Source organism: Pinus tabuliformis, chromosome 1_2 (genome assembly GCF_031772625.1).
Source record: "Pinus tabuliformis cultivar Carrire ecotype Pingquan chromosome 1_2, CPIR1, whole genome shotgun sequence".
Lineage (NCBI taxonomy): Eukaryota > Viridiplantae > Streptophyta > Pinopsida > Pinales > Pinaceae > Pinus > Pinus tabuliformis.
In genome coordinates, this window is record NC_142298.1 from 657,109,067 (window position 1) to 657,133,325 (window position 24,259).

Here is a 24,259-nt window from a genome sequence, read left to right on the forward strand (position 1 = left end):
TTGACGTAGGCCAAGCTAGAGTGATGCTGGGCTAACACTGGGCCAGAGAGGTTGACGCTGGGGTTTCGTGGGGCAGATTGGAGCTGCCAGAGTGTTTATCCGGGGTTTCAGCCGGAATATCTACTTCCGAGGAGAGAGGTACTACTGCTGAGATTTTTCTTTGTTGGGTGAGCTGGATTTGGCACCAGATTGTATTCTAAAACTGCTTAATAAATCAAACCTTCAGATCACTGCACCAGTTTTTCCGCATTGGGTTTTTCCAGGGACATTAGTCCAAAAACAACGGTGTCACTTGTGTGCTTGTTTCTGTTTCCTTCAGTTGATGATCTGTAATGTGTTGAGCATGTACTTGTATTTATTTCCAGTATTTACATGGTAAATAACTTGTTAATTAACGGAACAAGTAGGTAGGAATAAATCGGAAAGTACATGAAGGGTTTCTAATTGATAGACTAGGAAATTCCAACATGGTATTAGAGCATGGTTGCAGATCACATGAGAACTGAGGACATCAGCCGAGCAGAGCAGCAGCAACAGAAAACAGATGTCCCGAGTGACAGAAGCCGTTCCTAGCAGAGTAGCAGTAAGGAAGGGGTGACACAGTGCCTGCGTCATCAAGATTGAGCCAAGGAGAGGCCAGTGCAGAGATTGAGGAGGGCAGAAAAGGCTCAGGCAGAGCCACGCAGAGACCGAGAGGGTTGACGTAGTTGGCTAGGGGAGCATTTTAGCCAGTGCCTGATTGCGCAAAGCCTAGGAGCTCTAACCTTCAGTTTGTTGGGGTTTAGGAGGCTGTGGGTAAGTTGCAGAGTGGAGTTGCTGGGGTACAGTAGTCAGAACAGTACTTAACAGGGCAAGGCCCAGGAGGAGGGAGTTGCTACCGAGGATTTCTAGTTGAGAAATCCGGATCAATGGTGCAGACTGCACTAACAATTGGAGTGGGGGCATCTCGACATTGGAAAAAGGGTTTCCAAAGAGGGAAATCGAGGCTCGTAGGGAGTCACACCAAGAACTTCCAGGAGGGAAGTAAAGGAGCAGCGAGATGGCAGTGAACAGGGTAAGAGACTAGGACAGACTGGACGGAGCCTCAAACTTCGTAGTCTGGAAGGCCAGAATCCTATCCGTTCTAGACAGAAATCGTGTCAAGCACTTCGCCTTGAGGACGATAGCTATCCCAATTGACCCAGCTGATAACGACAAGTACGAGGAGGCAATGGCGAGGGCCAAGAGCATCATTCTTGACGGGGTCAAGGACCATGTAGTACCACATATTGCCGAAAAGGAAACGGCAAATGAGATGTGGGAGGCCCTAAAGAAATTGTACCAACATACTTCTGTGCAGAGAAGGATGTTACTAGAAAATCAACTGCGATCATACCAGATGCAGAAGGGAGAATAAATCGACCCCTTCCTCGGTCGATTGAAGGAGATCCGGGATCAACTAACTTCCATAGGGGCCACACCGGATCAAGAATTGATGGTGAGAACAACCTTGAATGCAGTCTCAGAAGACTGGGAGGTGTTTGTCCAAAGCATACTGGGCAGGGTGACCCTTCTAGATTGGGAGGAAATGTGGGCTACTCTTCGCTAAGAAGAGATCAGGAGGCTGAGCAAGGCGGGAAGCAGTGGCAAGGGTATCAAAATAAAGAAGGAGGAGGTGGATGCTGCCCTAGCATTTGAGGGAAAGCAGGAGAAACGGAAAAAAGAAGGACCTCTCCAAGGTCAAATGCTTCCATGTTGGGGAGCTGGGTCATTATGCGACCCAGTGTCCAAGGAAGAAGAGCAAGGGAGAGGCCTCCGAGACAAAGGCTGCATCAGTAAGGGCAGAGAAGGAAGTGGAAATAGACGATGACTGTGCCATGAGTGCTCACATGCCACTTGAGCAGAAGTGGCGAGACATAGAGCTGTAGTCAGACGAACTACAGGTGATGAGGGGCAGGATCCTCGAGGTACCCAACCTCTTGGATTATACCTTGCTACGGGAGCCCCGAAGAGGAGTAGAATTACTGGTGGATGTAGATGGGGTGACAGAGGGAGCTACAGTGCAGGATTCCCAGGACAGCGTGAGGCAGCAGTGCGAGAAGCACGGGAGTGTTGCACCAGTGCAAGATGGCACAGAGAGGTGTGCAACGATGCGAGATGCATGGAGTTGTTGCAATAGCGCAGGGGTCAGAGAGGGAGCACTTGTCAGCGACAAAGGGTGTTTCAACATCAAGGGTGTCTCTAGCCTGACAAAGATGTCAGAGTTGGGAGTTCAGTTACTTACTTCTCACTAAATGAGTTGCAGTGTAGCAGTTAGCAGTGGTAGTGCTATGGGTAGCACCATGGAGCATGATGAGAAGGGTTGCAGTGCATATGCAGTAGTGGTAGTGGCAGGGCCATGGGTAGCAACACAGATGCAGAGTGAGTTGCAGTACAGACGCAACAGTGGCAGTGGCAGGGCCATGGGTAGCAGTACAAGATGCAACAATGCAGATGATGGGCAGCAGGCCTAGCATCAGCACAGGGACCGATGTCGGATGATCAGGGTGATATTCAGTGAGGAGTATTGCTAGAGCACGTCCTCACTAAGAGGAGTGTTGATTTGGGGTAGCATCGGATGTGCTCTAGCCATGGATATTGGTGGAGAGGCTAAGGCACATGAGATCTCCAATACCCAGAAATGGTTTGGGCAGATTCTAAACAGTTTGGGAGATATTAAAATAATTAATATTTTTAATGGAGTCCCTAAATCTAAACTTAGGGAAAATAAAATATTAATGTGAATTAATATAAAATTGTGTTAGAATAGTCCAAAAGTCATGGATCAAGCCAGATCTAATCTTAGCCATTGTTTAGGGACTTAATCTCGGTCGTTGATCTGTCAACGAGAAAAGTATAAGAGGAGGCTTGAGGGTCACTTGGAGAACACACCAAGAGATCAAGATTTCAACTTTCTGGGGTTGGGTTTGCCGAGAAAGTTGAGAGAGTGATCAAAGTTGCAGCTAAGGGGCAATGAATACAGAAGCAGAGAGGCAGAGATAGCATCGGGAGGATCAACGCAGTAGCCGGAGAGAGGGACGCAAAAGCAGCTAAGGGTTAACGCAGAGCCAGCCAAGGCTCACACAGAGGTAGCCAGGAGCTGCACAGTGTCTTAGAGGGCCAGCGTGGGTGACGCAGAGGGCCAGAGGACTGATGCAGTGCCTCAGAGGCTGACGCAGGCCAAGCCAGAGTGACGCTGGGCTAACATTGGGCCAGAGAGAGGCTAACGCAGTCCCTAGAGGTTGACGCTGGGGTTTTGTGGGGCAGATTGGAGCTGTGGAGCCGCCAGAGTGTTTATCCGGGGTTTTAGCTGGAATATCTGCTTCTGAGTAGAGAAGTACTACTGCCAAGATTTTTCTCTGTTGGGTGAGCCTAATTTGGCACCTAGATTGTATTCTGAAACTGCTTAATAAATCAAACCCTCAGATTGCTGCACCAATTTTCCCGCATTGGGTTTTTTCCGGGGACATTAGTCCAAAAACAACTGTGTCACTTGTGTGCTTGTTTTTGTTTCCTTCAGTTGATGTTCTGTAATGTGTTGAGCATGTACTTGTATTTATTTCCAGTATTTACATGGTAAATAACTTGTTAATTAACAGAACAAGTAGGTAGGAATAAATCAGAAAGTACATGAAGGGTTTCTAACAGATAGACTTAGAAATTCCAACAGGTTGGCTGATAGGCTTGAGAGGATGGCTTGCTGGGCTAGTCCTTTTTGCTTGAATTTGGATTATTTTTTCTTGAACACCTTTCCTTGCTTTGGACCTCACACTTGACTTGTAGAAGGCTTCAACATTGCAACATCTAGCTTCTTTTACTCTTTGGTACACAAAATGAGGGCTCAACCTCCCTTTCTTGCAAATGGCTAGTTGATGTAGAGCAAAAATGCTTGAAATGGGCTTGAATTTGACTTTGTATTATGTGACATTCATTGATGACTTCTCCCGTAAGACATAGATATATCTCTGACAAAATTTGAGGTATTCGACAAGTTCCAAGAATTCAAAGCTGAAGTAGAAAACTTGACAGGTAAGAGGATCAAGATACTGAGATCTGACAATGGAGGAGAATACACCTCAAAAGAGCTGGTTGCTTTCTGCACGCAGGAAGGTATTAAGAGGGAGCTAATTGTCCCTTGTAATCCAGAACAAAATAGTGTAGCTGAATGAAAGAATAGGTCCATTGAGGAATCTGTCAATGCCATGATGCATGATTTGGACTTGCTGTTGTTTTTATGGGACAAAGCATCACAGACAACTATGTACATTCAAAATCGAAGTCCTCATAGAGCTGTGAAAGGTATGACTCCTGAAGAAGCCTTCTCTAGAGTCTAAAAGGAAGCCATAGGTTGGACATATGAGAATCTGGCCACGTACCGAACGTACTGCTTATCTGAGCTTGATCATCACTGTTGGCATCATCTTTTTAGTAGTTGAGCAGATCTAGATGATTTTTTTTGATAGTATGTATTTACTTGTGGTCATAGTCATTGATAAAAAATATTATTAAGTTGACCTTCCCAGAATCTTTGATAGGAGTTCAAAGCTTGAAGAATGGACAAATTTGAAGAAGCTGAGATCGAGTTCAGTTAGGTATGAGTACACTTGCAATGAGGTCAATTTCAATCATTGTAGACGATCGATCTGTCATTTCAAGAGGTGGAAGCAAAAGTTGGTTGCTTTGAGAACAACAGAGGTAGAGTACATTGTTGCTAACATGGTTAGCTCCGAGGCAGTGTGGTTGACAAAGCTCTTTGGGGAGCTGTTTGAGCTTGTGCTAGACACAACTATGATATATTGTGACAATCAAAGTGGGATCCGAATTTCAGAGAATATCGTGCTTCATGAATGGTCAAAATACATTGAGATTAGATAGCTCTATATCCGAGATATGATGCGAAGAGGGAGTAATGAGGCTCTAGCACAGAGGGAGCAGCTAAGCTTCGACAGTGAATTGTTGTGGAATTGAAGCAGTGAGTCTTCAACAAATGAGCAAATTGCAGACTTTCTCTCCAAGCCACTCATATTCTTCAGAGAGCAACTTGGACTGGCGGATGTGACCCTTTTGAGAAGGGATCAAGGTTGATCAAGAACATTGAGCTATGCTCTTCCCCCTTGTTTGAGCTCTCGTGGGGGGGGGGGGGGTGGAGCCAAAGAGCTCCTGGGATTGGGGGAACTCATGTACAATTGGATGTGTCTGATCCTTGCCATAAATGGTAAATGGTATCTCCCCTATTGTCACGATAGGATGTGTCTGATCCTTACCTGCAATGGTAAGTGGCATCTCCCCTACTATCAAGTATACCCCAGTATGCATCCTACCCATAAGCTAGGATTATCGGGATTGCCACCCCTTTGGCCAATGGGTGAGAAGACCTGGGACATGTCTGATCCTTACCTCTCATGGTAAGTGGTATCTACCCCAGGTGGCTTGGGATGTGTATGATCTTTACCTCTCATGATAAGTGGTATCTCTCCCAAGTTAGTGGATGCAAGTGTTCTACCACTTGAATCTTGAGGAGCAAAGTGGGAAGATCAATGAACAATAGGATGTCTCTGATCCTTGCCATAAATGGTAAGTGGTATCTCCCCTATTGTCCTTCTACGATGTGTTTGATCCTTGCCACTTGTGGAATGTGTATCTCCCATTGCTATCAAGTCTAGGACTTGACCAAGTGGATCATTCTTCTTCTTTAGATTGGGACATCATGAGACAAGATGAGATGAGATTTCCCTAAGTCAGGGATGCATGGTATGATATAGGGTTGGAGATTTATCTCCCCTTAGATGATTCTTATTCTTTTCATGACACCATTGTTCAACTCATAGTTATCAAAACTGGACCGATCATTTAACCGATAGAACCCCAGACTAGGAACCGGTTAGAACCGTATGGAAACCGGTAAAAAAACCAGACCAAAAAAATGTTCAACCAAAAACACATAAATTTCTTGAAATTTTAAAGAAAAACATATATATTCATGTGCACCCATATGAATCCAAACCATTTATACACAAATAAGCAGAAGTTTTCATTTATATAGCATGTAAGGGTGTACATAAACAAAATAGCACCGAGTGCAATCCATCTCTAAACCAAAAAAAAAATCAGCAAGCAAGCTCCACATGGCCTCTAACATCCAAAAAAAATTATGCTACAATGTAGTACTCTTAAACTTATATAAACCAGAACAGAAATACAGCAAGCATGAAGAATTTAAGTTTGTACTTACCTTAACTGCTGCTGATTCTGCTACTGAACTGGTGTCGTTGATGATGTTGCGGCTATTTTGATCCAATTTCCGGGAGACCAATTCCTCCCAGCCAGACTGAGCAGATGGCTGCTCAATCCAGTAAGCTTCTCGCAGAAGCTCACTGCCCCCGTGCCCAGAACCTCAGGCCGATTAAAGCTCTTCCACTGGTAAATCTTATCCCTCTGGTTTGTACTCCTGATTTTCAGCTCCTGTCCTCCACTCTCGATTTCCCCCCCCCTGTTCTCAGCCTCATCCCTGCGTTTTATAGCCAGGGCTAAGCGGTGGCCGCCCTGTACACCAGCGACTCCGCCGCTTCCTCCCGTGGTGACAGCGTCCACCAGCATGAGTCATCCTCCCGCTCAGGTGTTTATGGGGAGTATCCACGTTTTTAAACTTTAGCCATTCACATTATAACTTTATAATATTTAGTATGTACCTTATCACTTTATCACCCCGATTTATTGGGCCATTTAAAGTCGTGGAAAGAGTGGGACCTGTTGCCTATCGTCTTGCCCTGCCACCTCACCTGCATAGAATTCATAATGTATTTCATGTTTCTGTATTAAGACATTATATAGCTGATCTATCTCATAACCTCCAGTGGAAAGAATTGCAGGTATCGGACGAGGGAGTCATAACGGTCGAACCGTTACGTATACTGGAACGTAGAGTTCGACAGCTGAGGAACCGCCTGGTGGACCAAGTTAAGGTCCAATGGGACAAGTATAGTCCTGGATCAGCAACTTGGGAGAATACAGAGGACATATGTCAGAGATACCCTACTTTATGTCCATTTTGAAGAACTTTAAACTATGTCTAGTATATATTTACTTCACTGCAATCAGAGACTCAGGAACATTTTGAATGATTATAGATAAACGTGAAATTTTGTGACTTAATATATGTTTAATTTCTGCTGGTACATGGATACCAAAACGATATATGTGGTTCGTTTTACTAAATTATAGTTGTCAAGGTAAAGTTAAAGGCCGTTAAATGATTTTACTTCTGATAGAAATTAAGACATTATAAATCTGTTTTATTTATGCATGTCAATATGAACAATGGAATGGAAGTCAGGAAGTGAATACATTCTAGATGAAAGTCAAAATACATGCATGGAATATGGCAAAATATGTTATGCTGTAGTGTCATATGTGAATAATACATGAGTTATTTTGAATATGCTGATGCACATTTTACAAATGCATGGGTAAGTTTATGATTGCAGATAAATGATCCAATTTCCGAGATGACCACGTGATGACAGAACCTCAGAACAGTTAAAGCTCAAAGTGATTCTATGATAGGGTAGTAGCCCTAATTTTACTGGGAGGGGTGGAGGTGTTACCCACCGTTTATCCTCCGAACCCTGGAGTCATGGGAGGACTGTGCTAGTCACGCTCCCCTAGACGTGTGATGATGACTGCCGGATGCCTACTGGGAATCAGGTCGGTATAGTCGACGCTGTCACCTTAGTGTTTATGAATGGTTAGGTCAGAAAAATTGACGCCATGGCATACTCCAGTAGAGGACGGATAGGATGGGAGTGGAAGAGATTAGGAAGGATAGGGTGATTTTAGAATAGCTTGGGAACCTGGATAGGGAAAGTCATGCCCATTAAAACCTTAAACTTAAACTCTAACTTCGGGACGAAGTTTTCTGAAGGGGGAGTGTATGTAACGACCCATCCTTAAATACTCATATTATATGCCCTGTATAAATATACATTAAATGATATTTATAAAATAAAATAAAAAAAATCAAGTATTAATATCAAAAATTAATTAACCTAAAAATTCTAAAGTTTATATTAAAAGAAAACAAACATACATAAAGTGATAAGGTACATACTAAATATTATAAAGTTATAATGTGAATGGCTAAAGTTTAAAAACGTGGATACTCCCCATAAACACCTGAGCGGGAGGATGACTCATGCTGGTGGAAGCTGTCACCACGGGAGGAAGCGACGGAGCCACTGGTGTACAGGGCGGCCACCGCTTAGCCCTGGCTATAAAACGCAGGGATGAGGCTGAGAACGGGGGGGGGGAAATCGAGAGTGGAGGACAGGAGCTGAAAATCAGGAGTACAAACCAGAGGGATAAGATTTACCAGTGGAAGAGCTTTAATCGGCCTGAGGTTCTGGGCACGGGGGCAGTGAGCTTCTGCGAGAAGTTTACTGGATTGAGCAGCCATCTGCTCAGTCTGGCTGGGAGGAATTGGTCTCCCGGAAATTGGATCAAAATAGCCGCGACATCATCAACGACACCAGTTCAGTAGCAGAATCAACAGCAGTTAGCAGAATCAGCAGCAGTTAAGGTAAGTACAAACTTAAATTCTTCATGCTTGCTGTATTTCTGTTCTGGTTTTTACCGTATATAAGTTTAAGAGTACTACGTACAACAAATACCTACATAACATCAAAATCATTGCCTATATTGGAATCTTTCTCATCAATATCACCCTCTAAGCATTAAAATAAGATAGAAAAATCATAGCATGTCATGTCAAGATTTTTGAGTGATGGGTATTTTTTTTAGTAGGCTCATGGTACAAGAGTTCAACAACCAATTCCACTAACATCAAGGTACATAGAGGGCTTGGTGCTCTTGATTAAATACTAGTTCCATGCCCTTGTACATGAGAAAATCCAATGTAGCATTGCAATCCCCCCTGTTGTCACTTAGATTGTACAGGCACCGCGACAATGACTTAGGGCGGGGACTCTCACTCTGATCCTTGCCCACTCCATTCTAGCTATCTCCCAACAACAGGCTATGGGGGGTAGTCGCTATGGAAACAAGATGATGAAAGACAAGTTGGGAATCAACTTGTCCGAGGGACATAGTTGTGTGGCCTAACTAATTGGTTAAATTCAACAAGACTTAAGGATTTAATTATATTTAGAAATGAGACCAGTGCCTTATGGAGTCAAAATTCTTGCTATTTACAAACTAGGACCAAGTAACTGGATGGACAACCATTGCTTAAATGATTAACTAACGTATATGCTATGCAAATCCTAGGACCTAGATGTGATGCAAGGCTCTTGGTTAATTTTAAATTATATGCCTATTCTAAATTGAACCTCTCTCTTAACTGTTTTGGGATCAGTCTTTAGAGTAGTTTGTGGGATGGAAGCCAACGGGAAGCAAGAAGAGACTTGATTAACGATACCTCTCCTTGTGTTCCAACCACCCAGTGCCTCCGGCGCTGTAGAGACTGTGGCTCTAACGACTGCAAGGTCACTGTGTTAGCGACTAAAAAGGTGTTGAATCCCTCAAGCTAGATGAGAAAGGGTGGTCCTATGAGTCTATCAACCAAGCTTATGCTTGGAGGTAAATTATTAGTGCAAGTTAATCCTAGAATGCTTATGCAATGATTATGAGTGAGATTCTTAGTTTAAGATTGGCTTAATGTTTAAGTACTTTAAGTTATGATGAATCGTTAGTGACAAGAGTACTTATCAATAAATTATATGCAATCTTACAACCAAGAAAGTGCCAATTAACTTAGTGCCAATGTTAACCAATCCACAGAATGCTCGACTAAAAATGATAATCAAACTCAACAATTAGCCAAAGATCACCAACAAAGACACAAGATATTCCAATGATGACTATGCCAAGATTATATTCTTTAGATAACGCCACTTATTGAGAGATGCTTGATTAAGCCTTAAATGCCAAGACAATCAAATAGATCCCTTAATGCCTTAGATCACAATTATAGCAAGATATTCAGATACCACTTGTTAACACAGTTAGATAAAATGACTTAGAACACAAGATATCAAGATGCCCAAAGATTTAAGATTAGAGTGCTTTTAGAGAGTGCTTATTAGATGTGAATTTTATAGATCAACTCAACAACAAATGTGTTAGTCAAATTGCTACAAAACATGAGACAAGAACAACTATGATCTATAGAGCATGAAGAAAGATAGATCTTATGTTACTTGTGTTTCAATGAACAATTATTTGACTTTTAGGACAGCAACAAGGAAATTAATTTAGATTAAAAAATTATCAAGCATGTGAAGCCAATTATGATGAATGAAATGCCAAGAAACTTGCCAATTGAAAACACAAGCTAACTAACCCACTTATGATGAATTGTTCAGCGTATATTAGATCTAGAAACTCTTATTACAACAGTAAGAAAAATATGCAATCAGTGAGCTACTAGTGCAATAACTTGTGCCAAAATATGCCCAAAACTTTCTAGATGCTGAAACAAATTTACCAATGTGCAATTATGAGTTTCTAGGCTTTCTTAAGATACGATATTCAGAAAATATCAAATCTGATTATACTTTTTATGCAGAGATATCAACCACTAGAAATTAGAGATCTATGGTAAAAGATTGCTGCCCAAGATATCTAGAAGCTATGATAATATGCTAGAAGCCACACTAATCAATTTTATGCCCTTTAGAATGTTCTTTTCAGATTTATATCAGATCTGATCTATTCAGTTATGCAAAGATATTCCAGCAAGCAAATGACTAGATCTAAGCTAGATATTCAATGCCCAAGTAGCCAAAACACTAGCAAATTTTTACCATGAAATTATTAGGGTGTTTAGACCACTTAGATATGATTTTAGGGCATTTAATTCACTTTTATGAGATTAATATATGACAGCTGAAGCAAAACAGTGATAAAGTGAGGGTTTAGAGAGCAAACCCTAGCTCAGGGCTTTGTAGCACACTTGTCCAAAATGCCAAAATTTATGCAATGATTATGCCACCTGAAAACACAAATTTTGAGCCAATTTTCTTTGCAAAACACACCAAGTATTCAATCCAAAAAATTTAGAGATGAGCAAAGGGCAAATTAGGACCAAGGAGGGCAAGCTAGGGCTAGGATAAGGGCAAGAGGCAAAGGAAGAAGCCCAAAAGGCCTAGCAGCTTAAGGGAAAGGCCTAAGGAGGCCCACAAGAAGCCCTAGAAGGTTGTTTTTTGGCTAGTGGGAGGGTCGAGAGGCTGCAGCCTAAGGGAAAAAGGGAAGAGGAGAGTGGCTGAAATCTCTAGGCCTCATGGTCAGGCCTAAAAGGCTTGAAAACACAAACGCAAGGGGATATAAGGAAGGCGGAGGCCCTCTGGGGCTGGCAACCTGGCTGTGGAGGGCTTCCGGGGGTAATGTAGGGCCACAAAAGGCAGACATAGGGGTTGAGGAGGCTGACACGGGGCTTGGAGAGGGCAGATCTGGGTCTGGGAAGCCAAAAAAAATTGAAACCCTTGCTCTAAAAAATTATTTGCTTGAGATTTGGAATTTTGCTTCAAATTTTCTTCAATAGCTGACCTTCCAAAAATTTTGGAGACTAGATCTTACCCTTAAGGGCCGAGATATAGCTTTAATCCAACTCTTCTCACTTGATTTCGCTTGCACAAATGAATTTACAAATACCCAAAACCCCAATATATACAAAAAATCCCAGAACCCTAGTTAGAAAAATTAATTTACAAATGTGCAAATATACAATGCTTTTAGAATAAATTGTGAGAAATAATTTTATTTTTAAAGATTTTTTGATAAATGGCTAAGTGTATTTTGGAAAATAATTGCAAGCTACAACTTTAGCGAAGTTAGATAAACCATAAAAGTATGTGAAGTCCAAACAAGGTCAGCCTACGTCTACAGTTTGTGAATTAGAGCTCAAGGATTGGGGAACTTGCAAACACCATATAATTCTTCACGTCTAAACAGTTAGAACAAAAATGAATCGGATCATCTAAGATAAACCCAAGACTTATCAATAGAGTGTTCCTATCATCTGCAATGAAATAACAATTTAATTAAAATTTAAACACAATATAGGAATACCCGTACCCAACACATACCACAAATCAATAGACAATAAACACCATGAATTGCACCCCAAAGTCTTTATTATGATTCAATAAACGTTCCCAGCGGCACAATAGCGTTACATCAACTTTCCTGAAGAATTTTCTTAGCAAAACATCCTATGGCTTGAGACACAAATGACCCTTAATTTATAGATAAATCCCCCAAGTGGAAAAATAACGACTATTTGGCTTGACTCTCATCAAAATAATCTCGGCCGTCGAAAAATATTTGATCATTTTCTAATCTCCACCGTTGAAAATATTTGTTTTTGAGGGATTTTCGAATTTTTCATTTAACTCATTTTTTATTAGCTCAAAATTAATTATTTTGAGCTAATTTTCTAAAAAAATTGACTTTGACTTAACAACCAAGGTTCAAGGGTCCATTTTTTCTTGAAATTTCCAATATTCCCTTGGTGTGGGACGTCCAAAAATTAATTTCTTTGACATTCACGAATTTTCCCACTTGGAAAATTTATTTTTTCTAAGACTCTAATTTTTACTCTAATTAATTAAATTTTTGACTTAGGATTCTAATTTATTTTTGATAGAAAATTTAATTAATTGACATTTGAGGGGATTAATAATTTTTCCACCCTCTAATATTTTAGCCATGGTGTCTAAGTATGAGGGACCGCGCACTAAAATATTTTTTACATAAGATAATTACATTTTCAACCCTCAAAGGGGGAACACCCTTTCGGTATAGACCCTCAAATTACATACCTAATTCTGTGACACAATATGATCTAGTAGACGAAGTGATTTGTAATAAAATAATTTAGTCAACTAGCTTAAATTATTCCCAAACCACTTCTACATATGACTTGACTAAAACACTAGGACTCACCTAAGACTTTGACGAAGAATTTCGCCCTAGCTTTGGGGTGAGGTTGGAGGGAAAAACTCTGCCGACCACTCGTGTTAAGAAACACAGATGAGTCAATGAGACGAAAAATCTCCTAGGATGAAAATTTTGCCAGAATAATAGGCTTACCTAGGTTGTTACATACATATACAGTGTTACTATCATCATAAATACATTATATATTTTCAAAATGGGTTTAAAAAGACTCAATAAACTAATCACTGATTATATGATCCTTTGAATTTTTTTTTGGCATATCTGCTTCGTTGGAACTTTGACAAAATGTGTGCAACAACCTCAATCTTGAAATCTTGGAAAACTGTTAAGTTTGCTGGATTTTGAGTGAGATCTAAAATTCTACTTTCTCCATATGAAATCCAATGAGTTCAAAACCACTTTCATCATCCTAAATCATTTCATGGTAATGTTAAAAATTAAAGTAAAAGGATGAAAATGAAATATAAAGGAAAATGTTACTTTTACTTTAAGAAATTTAACATTACCATGAAATGCATAGCAATAGTAGGGCCATATGCTTGAATATTAGGCACCTATTATGGGCTAGTGCCCAACTAAGACAAACATTAAAATAAAAAAAGAAAAACACACCCCACTTGCTGTGTTCTACGTGGCTTTACTGTACCGAACCAGACAAAAATGATTCAAGTCACCGGTTCAAACCGACTTTTGCCTCAAAAAGGTCGGACCAGTTCAAAACGGCTGGTTCGGCTCGGTCCTTATAACACTGGTTCAACGAGGATGAAGGTCATGGAACTTGACCTAAAGACCAGTAAGGTTTGGAGGATTCAGTGTGGAAAAGTTACGATAAAATCGGCAAAGTCTGATTTTTTCAGCTAGCTGATTTTATCAGCCAATTTTTCGGCGAATTTTTGGAAAATGAAAAATTGGGATTTTATTGAAAAGTCGCGATTCTATTGGGAGTCTATTGAAAAACTCATGAAGCCTGTCTAGGCTACGCATAAGTGAGGGAAAGGGCTGAAAATTTCACTCATTTTTCACTCTTCTTTCTGCCATTCGTCCTTGTGGAGAGAGGAGGTGTTTGCCATTGCCCAAGAGGAGGAGATTTTCTAGTTTTGTGGTGTGGATTTGGAGATTTGTCCACTGCTCAACATGAGAGACTCAGGGTGCCGATTTGCTGTTGCCAGGTATGTATTTTAATTTCTCTCTGAGGAGGATGAGGAGGAGGAGGTGACACCATCTAGGATGGGCAACAACAGAGGACAGAGGCCACCTCCTTTTTTTGCTTCTAGAGGACGACAAAGTCCATTTGTAGCCCCAGGGGCAGGGCCTTCTTCCTCTAAAGGAAAAGGCAAAGCCATTCCCTATTCCCATAAAAGGGGCAGAGGATCTCAGTGACTGATTACTTTATGACATGTAGATGACTCATGATGATGAATCATGATATACATTTATTATATTTTTTGTTGATATTTTGACTCTTGAGAGTTGAGACTGAGTCAAGACTTAGGATTCAAGACTTGATTCACTATTTTGATATGTGATGTAGCACTAGACTTTTTACACATATTCTATATTAGCTTTATTTTCATATTTATGTGGAAATGCATTAATTTGATGTTGTGGATGCTTTATATGCTAATTTAAAAAAAATGAATATTTTTGTATTTTTTTTTTTAATTTTGCCGAGTTTTTCAAAAAACTCTTGACTTTAACGACTTTTTCAATTTCTGGACCCTTGCTGATTTATTCTCGAGGCCGACTTTTTCCACATTGGGAGGCTCTTTACCCTTGTGGTAAATCAATTTCCCCTATTGTTGGTTGTGGATTATTCGTTTTCTATGAGACAAGATGGGATTAGATGAGATTAGACATGACACAACAAACATGTACATTTGACATGAGTCTCATGGTGCAAGAGAAAATTCCTCCATAGCTGAGAGGGAGTGTTGAAATTTGGGCAACTATGGGATGAATTCCCTAAAGACCCCAAATGAAGCCCATCTTGCCCCAAAAGAGAAAATTCGAAATTGGGTAAAGAAATATTGTTTTTATTGATTGGCATGACAAAATTATTTGGAAAATATATTTAAATATTAAAATGAGCAAATTTGAATTTAAAAATATTTCCCTCCTGTTGTCGCATAGATTATCACGACAACGCTCAAATCGGGGGCTGTCACTCTGATCCCCGATCTCTCCGTTTAAGCCTGTCTCCTGCGGCTAAGGGGGGTAGACCCTATGGGGCAATGGATGACCAACTGTGGACCAGTTGGGCTGGGAGACACAAGGGGAAGCAAGCACTTAATTGATTTTAGAAATTAATAGACCAGTGCCTTTAATGATTAAATGATTATTTATCAAATACTGCAGAAATATGAACTCATTAACAATCATTTACCATCAAATAACCCAAGCGATGTAAGATATTCAACAAACGCACAATGCCTTAACGATGATCCAGCAATTAAACTTCAAGAAAAATTAAATGCTTTAAATGATCATAAAATTTAAACGCTGACCAGTTACTACTTTCACATAGCTATCTTCAAAATAAACATTAAGTGCGTTTAACTATAGAGAAATGGAACATAGAGACACCAAAAATGAAATTTTCAAATTTTTGTAAAACTTTTTTTGAAATATTTTTTAATTTTTATATAAATAAAACAAAATTAAACTAAACTAAACTAAATGGAATTCAAAATTATTAAATCCTAAAAACAAAAGATCAACCCATTAAAATCTCTCTTAGGGATTTCGGAGACGCTGCGGCTGCTGCTAGGGTTTACTCGGCTCTGAGCCGCTGTTTTTCGCGCCTGCAGCGGCAGGGCCTGCCTCTGGTGCGGCTTTCGGACCGCTATTCCACCTCTCCTGGGTGCTCCTTCCCGTCGTGCGGCTTTTTCTGTGGAGGGGGTTGCTTCATCGGGTGGGGCTTGCTGCTCATCGGTTCCGATTGCCGGTGGTGAGGTTTCTTTCGGCCTCTGTTTCCCTTCCCACCGGCGGCACTCTTCTTTCGCGGCGTGATTTCCACTGCGAGGCACAGATTTCACTTCGTCTGCCGTCCCAGTTTAGGCGTGCACTGCTCAACATCTTTCATTGACAGAGTTACCCGCCTTGTGCTCTATTTGGGGCGGCTGCGGTGAGCGTCCCACCTCTTCTGGTTTCCGGCGGTTTTGGGCTCATCTCCGGCTCTGTTTTGGTGGTCCGTCGTTGTTTGTTCTGAGCCGTGGTGAGGAGGCGGGGGCACAGTTAAGCCTTGAGGGGGCGAGGTGGCTGCCCCAGCCGCCTCTGCCCCCAGACCCGAAACGCCTCTGCTCTGGTTGAGCCCTGATGGGTTCCCTTGCTGAGGTGTGGGTTTCTTTTTTTGGTTTCTCGCTGGCTACCTCGGCAGTCATTGGATGCGTTGAGGGATCTGTGGCGTGGAGTCTTGCTCTGCACTGATTCGTGCCGTCTCCAATGGCTGTATCTGGTGGTTTTTTCTATGGTTTCTTTGGAGATCTTCAGCGCTCTTCTCTGGAGCTTTGTATCTATTTATTATAACTTCTTTGGGCAGGGGTTTACTCCTGTTTTCGATGGAGCTATCGTTTTTTACTGTTTTTATTTTCTGTTATTATTAGTTTGTTTGGGTTGACTCCTGTTGGGGATACATACCCTGTCACTGGATGCCCCCTGTGGGCTTTACTTGCCTTGTTTCTAGAGGCCCTGACTGAGGGCTGTATCTGCATACTTCCCAGAAGTATTGGTATTGTAAGTGGTTTTTTACCACGCTACTGCATATGCTTTGGCATCTACAACATGTAATCTCTATTATTTTCTTTTTAATAGAAATTACGAACTCTATTTTCCCCGGAAAAAACCCATTAAAATCTAAAAATTAAAACTTTTTATGATTTTTTATTTTTATATTTATTTTTTTGATTTATTCTTAAAATAAAATAAAACTAAACTAAACTATAACAAAAATTAAAATTAAATCTAAATTCTAAAAATAAAACTCAGACCTAAATATAAATCAAATAAAAATCTAAACTAGATCTAAAATTTAATCCTAAAAGAAAGCTTAAAAAAAAAAACCTTTTTATGCCCCTTTTTTTTAATGAGATTTTTGATATTTTTTAAATCAAAATTAAAAAAAATTAAATCTAAATTTAGATCTAAATCTAAAACTAAAATTAAAACTAAGATTTAATAAGTCTAAACGAAAAAAGAATTGACATATATACAACAAAATGAAAATTTATAACAAAAATCTAAATCCTAACTATACAAAATGTAAATAAAATCTAAGCTATATCTGATCTAAAAAAAAGAACTAAAATCAACTCTTTTTTTTTAAAGATTGCAATAAACTAAACTAAAGTAACAAAGCTTGAAATTACTAAAATCTAATCTAAATCTAGATTTAAAATTGAAATTCTTTTTATCAAAACTAAAACGGATAAATCAAATCCTAAAACAAAATCGAAAAAAAATCTTTGAAAAATAAAACACTAACCCTAAGCTAAACCATACCAACGCATAATAAATAAAAAAAACAAAAGGTTTCAACGTATGATTGCAGGTTCGAATGTTCGACGGGAGGAGGAAACAGGACGGCGGCAGAGAGATTGATATGTAGATCAGCGCGAAGGGACGAGGAAGCGATTAAGGAGATTGTGTAGGTTCCTGGTGAGATGCGTAGTTGCAAAAGGGAGCAGAGGATGCTTGCTGATCTGATGGGTTTGCACACAGGCTTTGTTAGCAAGATTCGAGGAGAGTTTAACGCATGAATAACGGGTTCTATATTTTTATTTGCAGATGTGAGAAATCGATGGTGGAGCGAGGGGTAGGCAGCGTGGAGACTGTGTGCAGCATGAGGGTTTTGCAGATGACATCATTTTGTTATATGCAGGTGACGGCAGCAGCGTGAGGAGACTAAGCAATGGACGACAGAGGGAGGCTGCGTAGGAGTTAACACGCAGAGAAGAAGCTGCGTGGGCAATGTGAAGGACAGAGTCTTTATTGTTTTGCTTGCCGTACAGGTTGATAGCAATGAAAAAATGAAACAGATAAAGTTTGTGGTAGCAACGTGGAATGGGCTGCGTGGTTTGGCAGCAATGGCTACGGATTGAATGAGAACAGCTAGTAATGAGAGAGGGCTGGCCAGTACGCAGAGTATGGAGGGATTGAGAGTTGGATGGGTTTTGTATGCAGGCAATGAGGAGGCAGCGTAGAGAAATGAAAACAACGTGCAATTGCGTGAGGGTTTGGACAGTGAAAACCCTTTAAAAAATTTTGAAATTTCTCCGAAAATTGAAGACTTCAGGCAGCAGCAGAAAGATGGATCAGAAGACCCTCCAGATTCTCCAGTAAATTTCAAATCACCCTGCATTTAGATTTGTCTGATGGAAGCTCTGAATTTTTTTTTCTCAAAACCTGTACCTGCAACCTGTAATGGAAAAAAGAAACAGAAAACCCAGAAGTAAAATGTGCCAGAAACAAAACTGAAACCCTAAATCAGCTAAATAATTACAGCATTTACAAATTTTCGACTCTTAAGCAGCGAGATTTGTCAATAATCCACAGTAATATTTTCAGAATCTAAATTTAATGTGAGATACTTCAGAAAACCCTACATGCATTCATAAATTTTTTTTTCAGATGCTAAGCCCGGGATTAAAACTAGCTGGGCTCTTTCAGAAAACACAATCCGGGAGTTGGCTGGTTTAGCCGAGAACTTCCCTGAACGCCCGGTAATCTAAAAAAAAAGATTTACTGCACAGCTTAAAATCAACTATTAACATAGAGGGAAAAAATGATAGTGAAATCCAGATCAAATGGAGATACCTGCCATTATATTTCAGAATCTAAACTATCATTCAAACCTTAGAGATCAGACAAGATACTTGTGCCTGAATCAATCTTCATCAAGCTAAAATCAATAGCTGAAAATAAAATTATGCAAAAAAATAAAACATCTTACAGCATTTCCAGAACAGTAACACCAACAAGATTTCAACCCCAAAGTCTTTCTTTATTGCACAAAAATGACTACAAGAGAGCTTTCTTTAGCACCAGACTCTCAGATCTAATCTGATCTCAAATGACCCCTAGCACCCTATTTAAAGGAAAAAATCCCAATGGCTAGTTCGAGTGATTCATGTCAAACTAATCTCGACCGTCGATGAGGATCAATATTTCTTTTAATCTCATCCGTCGAATTTTTAAATACATTTTAATATATTAAAAAATTAAAATTCTACATTTATTTACTCAAAAATTTGACTTATTATTATTTTATTATTTTTTTAAATTTTTATTTATTTTTAAAATTTAATTTATTTTTAATTTTTATTATTCATATCTTTTATTTTTTGTTGTTTTTTTATTTTTATTTTTTAAATGGATCCTCGAATTTAGCCTTTGGAAAAAATACCTGGGACCTAGGACTTAGGACTTAGGACTTATGAGGGGATTAAAACATTTTCTAACCCTCAAGACATTTTACATCATGACTTTTACAATTTTACATCTCAAGGGGGAAAACCCATTTGACATAGACCCTCATGGACTACCCAATTCTGCGACCAAATATAATCTAGCAGATCAACACTAGGATTCCCCTAAGATTCTAATAACAAAATTCATTCCGTCTTTGGGGTTAGGCTGAAGGAAAACTCTGTCGATCATGGATCGGTGAGACAAAAAACCTTCCGGAACATAGATTATCACTAGAAAATTAGGTCCACCTAGGCAATTTACATACATGACTCAGATCTGCTAAGATTATTTACAAATTTACACATGCAGACTGGGTTTACAACATAACATGATCAGGACGACAATAACTGTCGAATGGCACAGATGTGTCGATTAAGCGCTATCCCTTTTGCGAAAAAAGGGGGTGTACTGCTATGGGAAGTTGACACATAGTGGTCAACATCTGGCTTTACTTGGGGACACATTGCTGCACTGTAGGAATGTGAGAATCCAGAATCTGCATCCACGCAACACACAACAAAAATAAGTAGCATCCATTCAAGAATCATCATATAACATTAAGCACATGAAAGATATAAGCTCTTCATTTATTAACTATCTAGTAAAGTAAATCTAATCCTAAAACAGAAATAAAATGCTGAAATGACAAGGAGTAGAGTTAGAAATACAATACAAAGGATGCCCCATGGCATCAGACGTGTTCAATATAGTGTATACTGAGCATTTGCCTGCTTTCAGGCAAATCTGTCGGCTGCTTGTCGGATGGGCCATGTCCAATTCTGCATATGGTAGGACTCTTTCCTATCCAAAAATCAAGCTGCTCGCGGCCGTCTGATGCATCAAATCTTTTTCTTATTTTCTTCCTCTTGTGCTTTTTCTTCCTGGCAGGCTATATCACTGATGACGTGGAACTTTATGCTTCAAAGGTCTCAGATGAAGTATGTAAGATATGCATGACATGTCTTTCTTCATCTTGCATCTGATCTTTATCGTTTTTAATTTTATCTGGATCACCTTCAATTAACCACCTTTCAATCTAACCAATGACCTCCTCATAATAAGATGGAGCTTGTTGCAACGAATGAGATCTATTGATGTTTCCTGGTTTCTTTCATCCTTAATCCGCTGTTGAAATTTACGTACCTATATTGTAATGGCATTTATTTGGCTAGAGTGTTCAACTTTCATAGCACTGATTTGCCTAGCGTGGTCTTCTTCCATATCTTTTATTACTTTATCGTTCTTTTCCTTTATGTTCATCAAGCAATACTGCATAGAGTTTATTTCTTCCTTATGATTTGCTTGCATGGTAGCCAACTGATTATTATGATCGAATGTCATGATCGTCATTTCTTCATCCATAGTTAATAACTTGTTTTGTATAGAATTAATTTCCCTATCATGATTAGCTTTCATGGTCGTCATATTTTCCTCTAAGCCTGACATCTTGCTTTGCATAAAACTAATTTCTGTGTCATGATTAATCTTCATGGTCTCAATTTCCTTAGTATGCTGATTTTGCATGATCTCCATCTCCCTATTACGTTTTTCCAGGTGGGTGCATAAAGTTCTCACATCATTGGCATAATTAGTTTGATTGATCTCCATATTTTTTACCAGCAACATTAGTTCTTGTATAATTTGCCTTTGATCTTCCTTTTCATTGTCATTTGTCCCTGCTTTTCCACTATCATGGATTTGATCTGCAATGGTACAGGTGGATGGCACATTCTGATATGAAGAATTGTCTTGGAATCTTTCACCGATAGCTGAACCTTTCATAAGATTACTTTCATTCTGTTGCACAATTTTAGGGGCACAAGGCGAGCTATCCGGATTACCATATCTATCTTTAAAAGCATTAACAATGTCTTGTAAGGAAGTGAAAGAATTCTTAGGACAATTGTTAAACCAATTCAAAGCATCACCCTCTAAAGAAAAGACAAAAAGATGCATTTTGACATCTTCATGATTATACTGAGGGGGTCTACAATATATGATCATTATACGAGTAAACAAGCCTAGATGTCTTTTAACAGCGACTGAATCACCACTTGAGAACAAAGGTAATTTAGAAATGGCCACTTCCGGAATATCATGCAGATCATCAGTAAAATGACATGGTTTAAACGAATAATCCATGATGAATAATGAGGGACCAAATGGATGATAGAAAGAGATCTCTGCTCAAGAAAATTAAGAGATGAAAGAAATGGAGTCGCCACTTGAACAATGAATCTAATTCTAGGATCCAAAAAAACAACCAACAAACAGATATGAGGGAGGCTTCTTGTCTGGGAAAAGTAAAAGAAATGGAGTCACCACCCAAACAAGAAATGAACCGAAGAGTAGTTGCTGATATGACAAAAGATAAGGTGATGAAAAAGATCCAAATGATGCCAAAAAATGTTGAATCTGCCAGCTCAAATGAGAGATGAAAGAATGATGAGAAATGAGAAGATGAATGTCGTTGAAACGCCGAGAATAAAATGTCCCAGGCAGCGGCGCCAAAAAATGTTGTTGCACAGATTATCATGACAACGCTCAAACCGGGGGCTGTCACCCTGATCCCCGATCTCTCCGTTTAAGCCTGTCTCTCGCGGCTAAGGGGGGTAGACCCTATGGGGCAATGGATGACCAACTGTGGACCAGTTGGGCTGGGAGACACAAGGGGAAGCAAGCACTTAATTGATTTTAGAAATTAATAGACCAATGCCTTTAATGATTAAATGATTATTTATCAAATATTGCTGAAATATGAACTCATTAACAATCATTTACCATCAAATAACCCAAGCGATGTAAGATATTCAACAAACGCACAATGCCTTAACGATGATCCAACAATTAAACTTCAAGAAAAATTAAATGCTTTAAATGATCATAAAATTTAAACGCTGACCAGTTACTACTTTCACATAGCTATCTTCAAAATAAACATTAAGTGCGTTTAACTATAGAGAAATGGAACATAGAGACACCAAAAATGAAATTTTCAATTTTTTGTAAAGCTTTTTCGAAATATTTTTTAATTTTTTAATTTTTATATAAATAAAACAAAATTAAACTAAACTAAACTAAATGGAACTCAAAATTATTAAATCTTAAAAACAAAAGATCAACCCATTAAAATCTAAAAATTAAAACTTTTTATGATTTTTTATTTTTATATTTATTTTTTTGATCTATTCTAAAATAAAATAAAACTAAACTAAACTATAACAAAAATTAAAATTAAATCTAAATTCTAAAAATAAAACTCAGGCCTAAATTAAATCAAATAAAAATCTAAACTAGATCTAAAATTTAATCCTAAAAGAAAGCTAAAAAAAAAAAAACCTTTTTATGCCCAGATCTAAAATTTAATCCTAAAAGAAAGCTAAAAAAAAAAAAAAACCTTTTTATGCCCCCCCTTTTTTTTATGAGATTTTTGATATTTTTAAAATCAAAATTTAAAAAAATTAAATCTAAATTTAGATCTAAATCTAAATCTAAAATTAAAACTAAGATTTAATAAGTCTAAACGAAAAAAGAATTGACATATATACAACAAAATGAAAATTTATAACAAAAATCTAAATCCTAACTATACAAAATGTAAATAAAATCTAAGCTATATCTGATCTAAAAAAAAAGAACTAAAATTAACTTTTTTATGATTTTTTTTTTTTAAAGATTGCAATAAACTAAACTAAAGTAACAAAGCTTGAAATTACTAAAATCTAATCTAAATCTAGATTTAAAATTGAAATTCTTTTTATCAAAACTAAAACAGATAAATCAAATCCTAAAACAAATTCGAAAAAAAAATCTTTGAAAAATAAAATACTAACCCTAAGCTAAACCATACAAATGCATAATAAATGAAAAAAACAAAAGGTTTCAACGTATGATTGCAGGTTCGAATGTTCGACGGGAGGAGGAAACAGGACGGCGGCAGAGAGATTGATATGCAGATCAGCGCGAAGGGACGAGGAAGCGATTAAGGAGATTGTGCAGGTTCCTGGTGAGATGCGTAGTTGCAAAAGGGAGCAGAGGACGCTTGCTGATCTGATGGGTTTGCACGCAGGCTTTGTTAGCAAGATTCGAGGAGAGTTTAACGCATGAATAACGGGTTCTATATTTTTATTTGCAGATGTGAGAAATCGATGGTGGAGCGAGGGGCAGGCAGCGTGGAGACTGTGTGCAGCATGAGGGTTTTGCAGATGACAGCGTTTTGTTATATGCAAGTGACGGCGGCAGCGTGAGGAGACTAAGCAATGGACGGTAGAGGGAGGCGGCGTAGGAGTTAACACGCAGAGAAGAAGCTGCGTGGGCAATGTGAAGGACAGAGTCTATTGTTTTGCTTGTCGTATAGGTTGATATCAATGAAAAAATGAAACAGATAAAGTTTGTGGTAGCAACGTGGAATGGGCTGCGTGGTTTGGCAGCAATGGCTACGGATTGAATGAGAACAGCTGGTAATGAGAGAGGGCTGTCTAGTACGCAGAGTATGGGGGGATTGAGGGTTGGATGGGTTTTGTATGCAGGCAATGAGGAGGCAGCGTAGAGAAATGAAAACAACGTGCAGCTGCGTGAGGGTTTGGACAGTGAAAACCCTTCAAAAAATTTTGAAATTTCTCCGAAAAATGAAGACTTCAGGCAGCAGCAGAAAGATGGATCAGAAAACCCTCTAGATTCTCCAGTAAATTTCAAATCACCCTGCATTCAGATTTGTCTGATGGAAGCTCTGAATTTTTTTTTTCTCAAAACTTGTACCTGCAACCTGTAATGGAAAAAAGAAACGGAAAACCCAGAAGTA

At 39.1% G+C, this 24,259-nt stretch overlaps 1 protein-coding gene across 1 annotated transcript in view; it reads left to right on the plus strand.

Moving 5' to 3' along the window:
• Positions 1-8,209: 8,209 nt before the first annotated feature.
• LOC149207390 (metal transporter Nramp6-like) overlaps positions 8,210-24,259 on the plus strand; it is a 147,994-nt gene continuing 131,944 nt past the window's right edge. Inside the window, exons 1-4 of the mRNA XM_089398023.1 lie at positions 8,210-8,550; positions 17,776-17,869; positions 18,000-18,063; positions 20,347-20,396. Of these exons, the coding sequence (XP_089254149.1) occupies positions 8,210-8,550; positions 17,776-17,869; positions 18,000-18,063; positions 20,347-20,396 (549 nt within the window). The remainder of the gene's footprint in view (positions 8,551-17,775; positions 17,870-17,999; positions 18,064-20,346; positions 20,397-24,259) is intronic.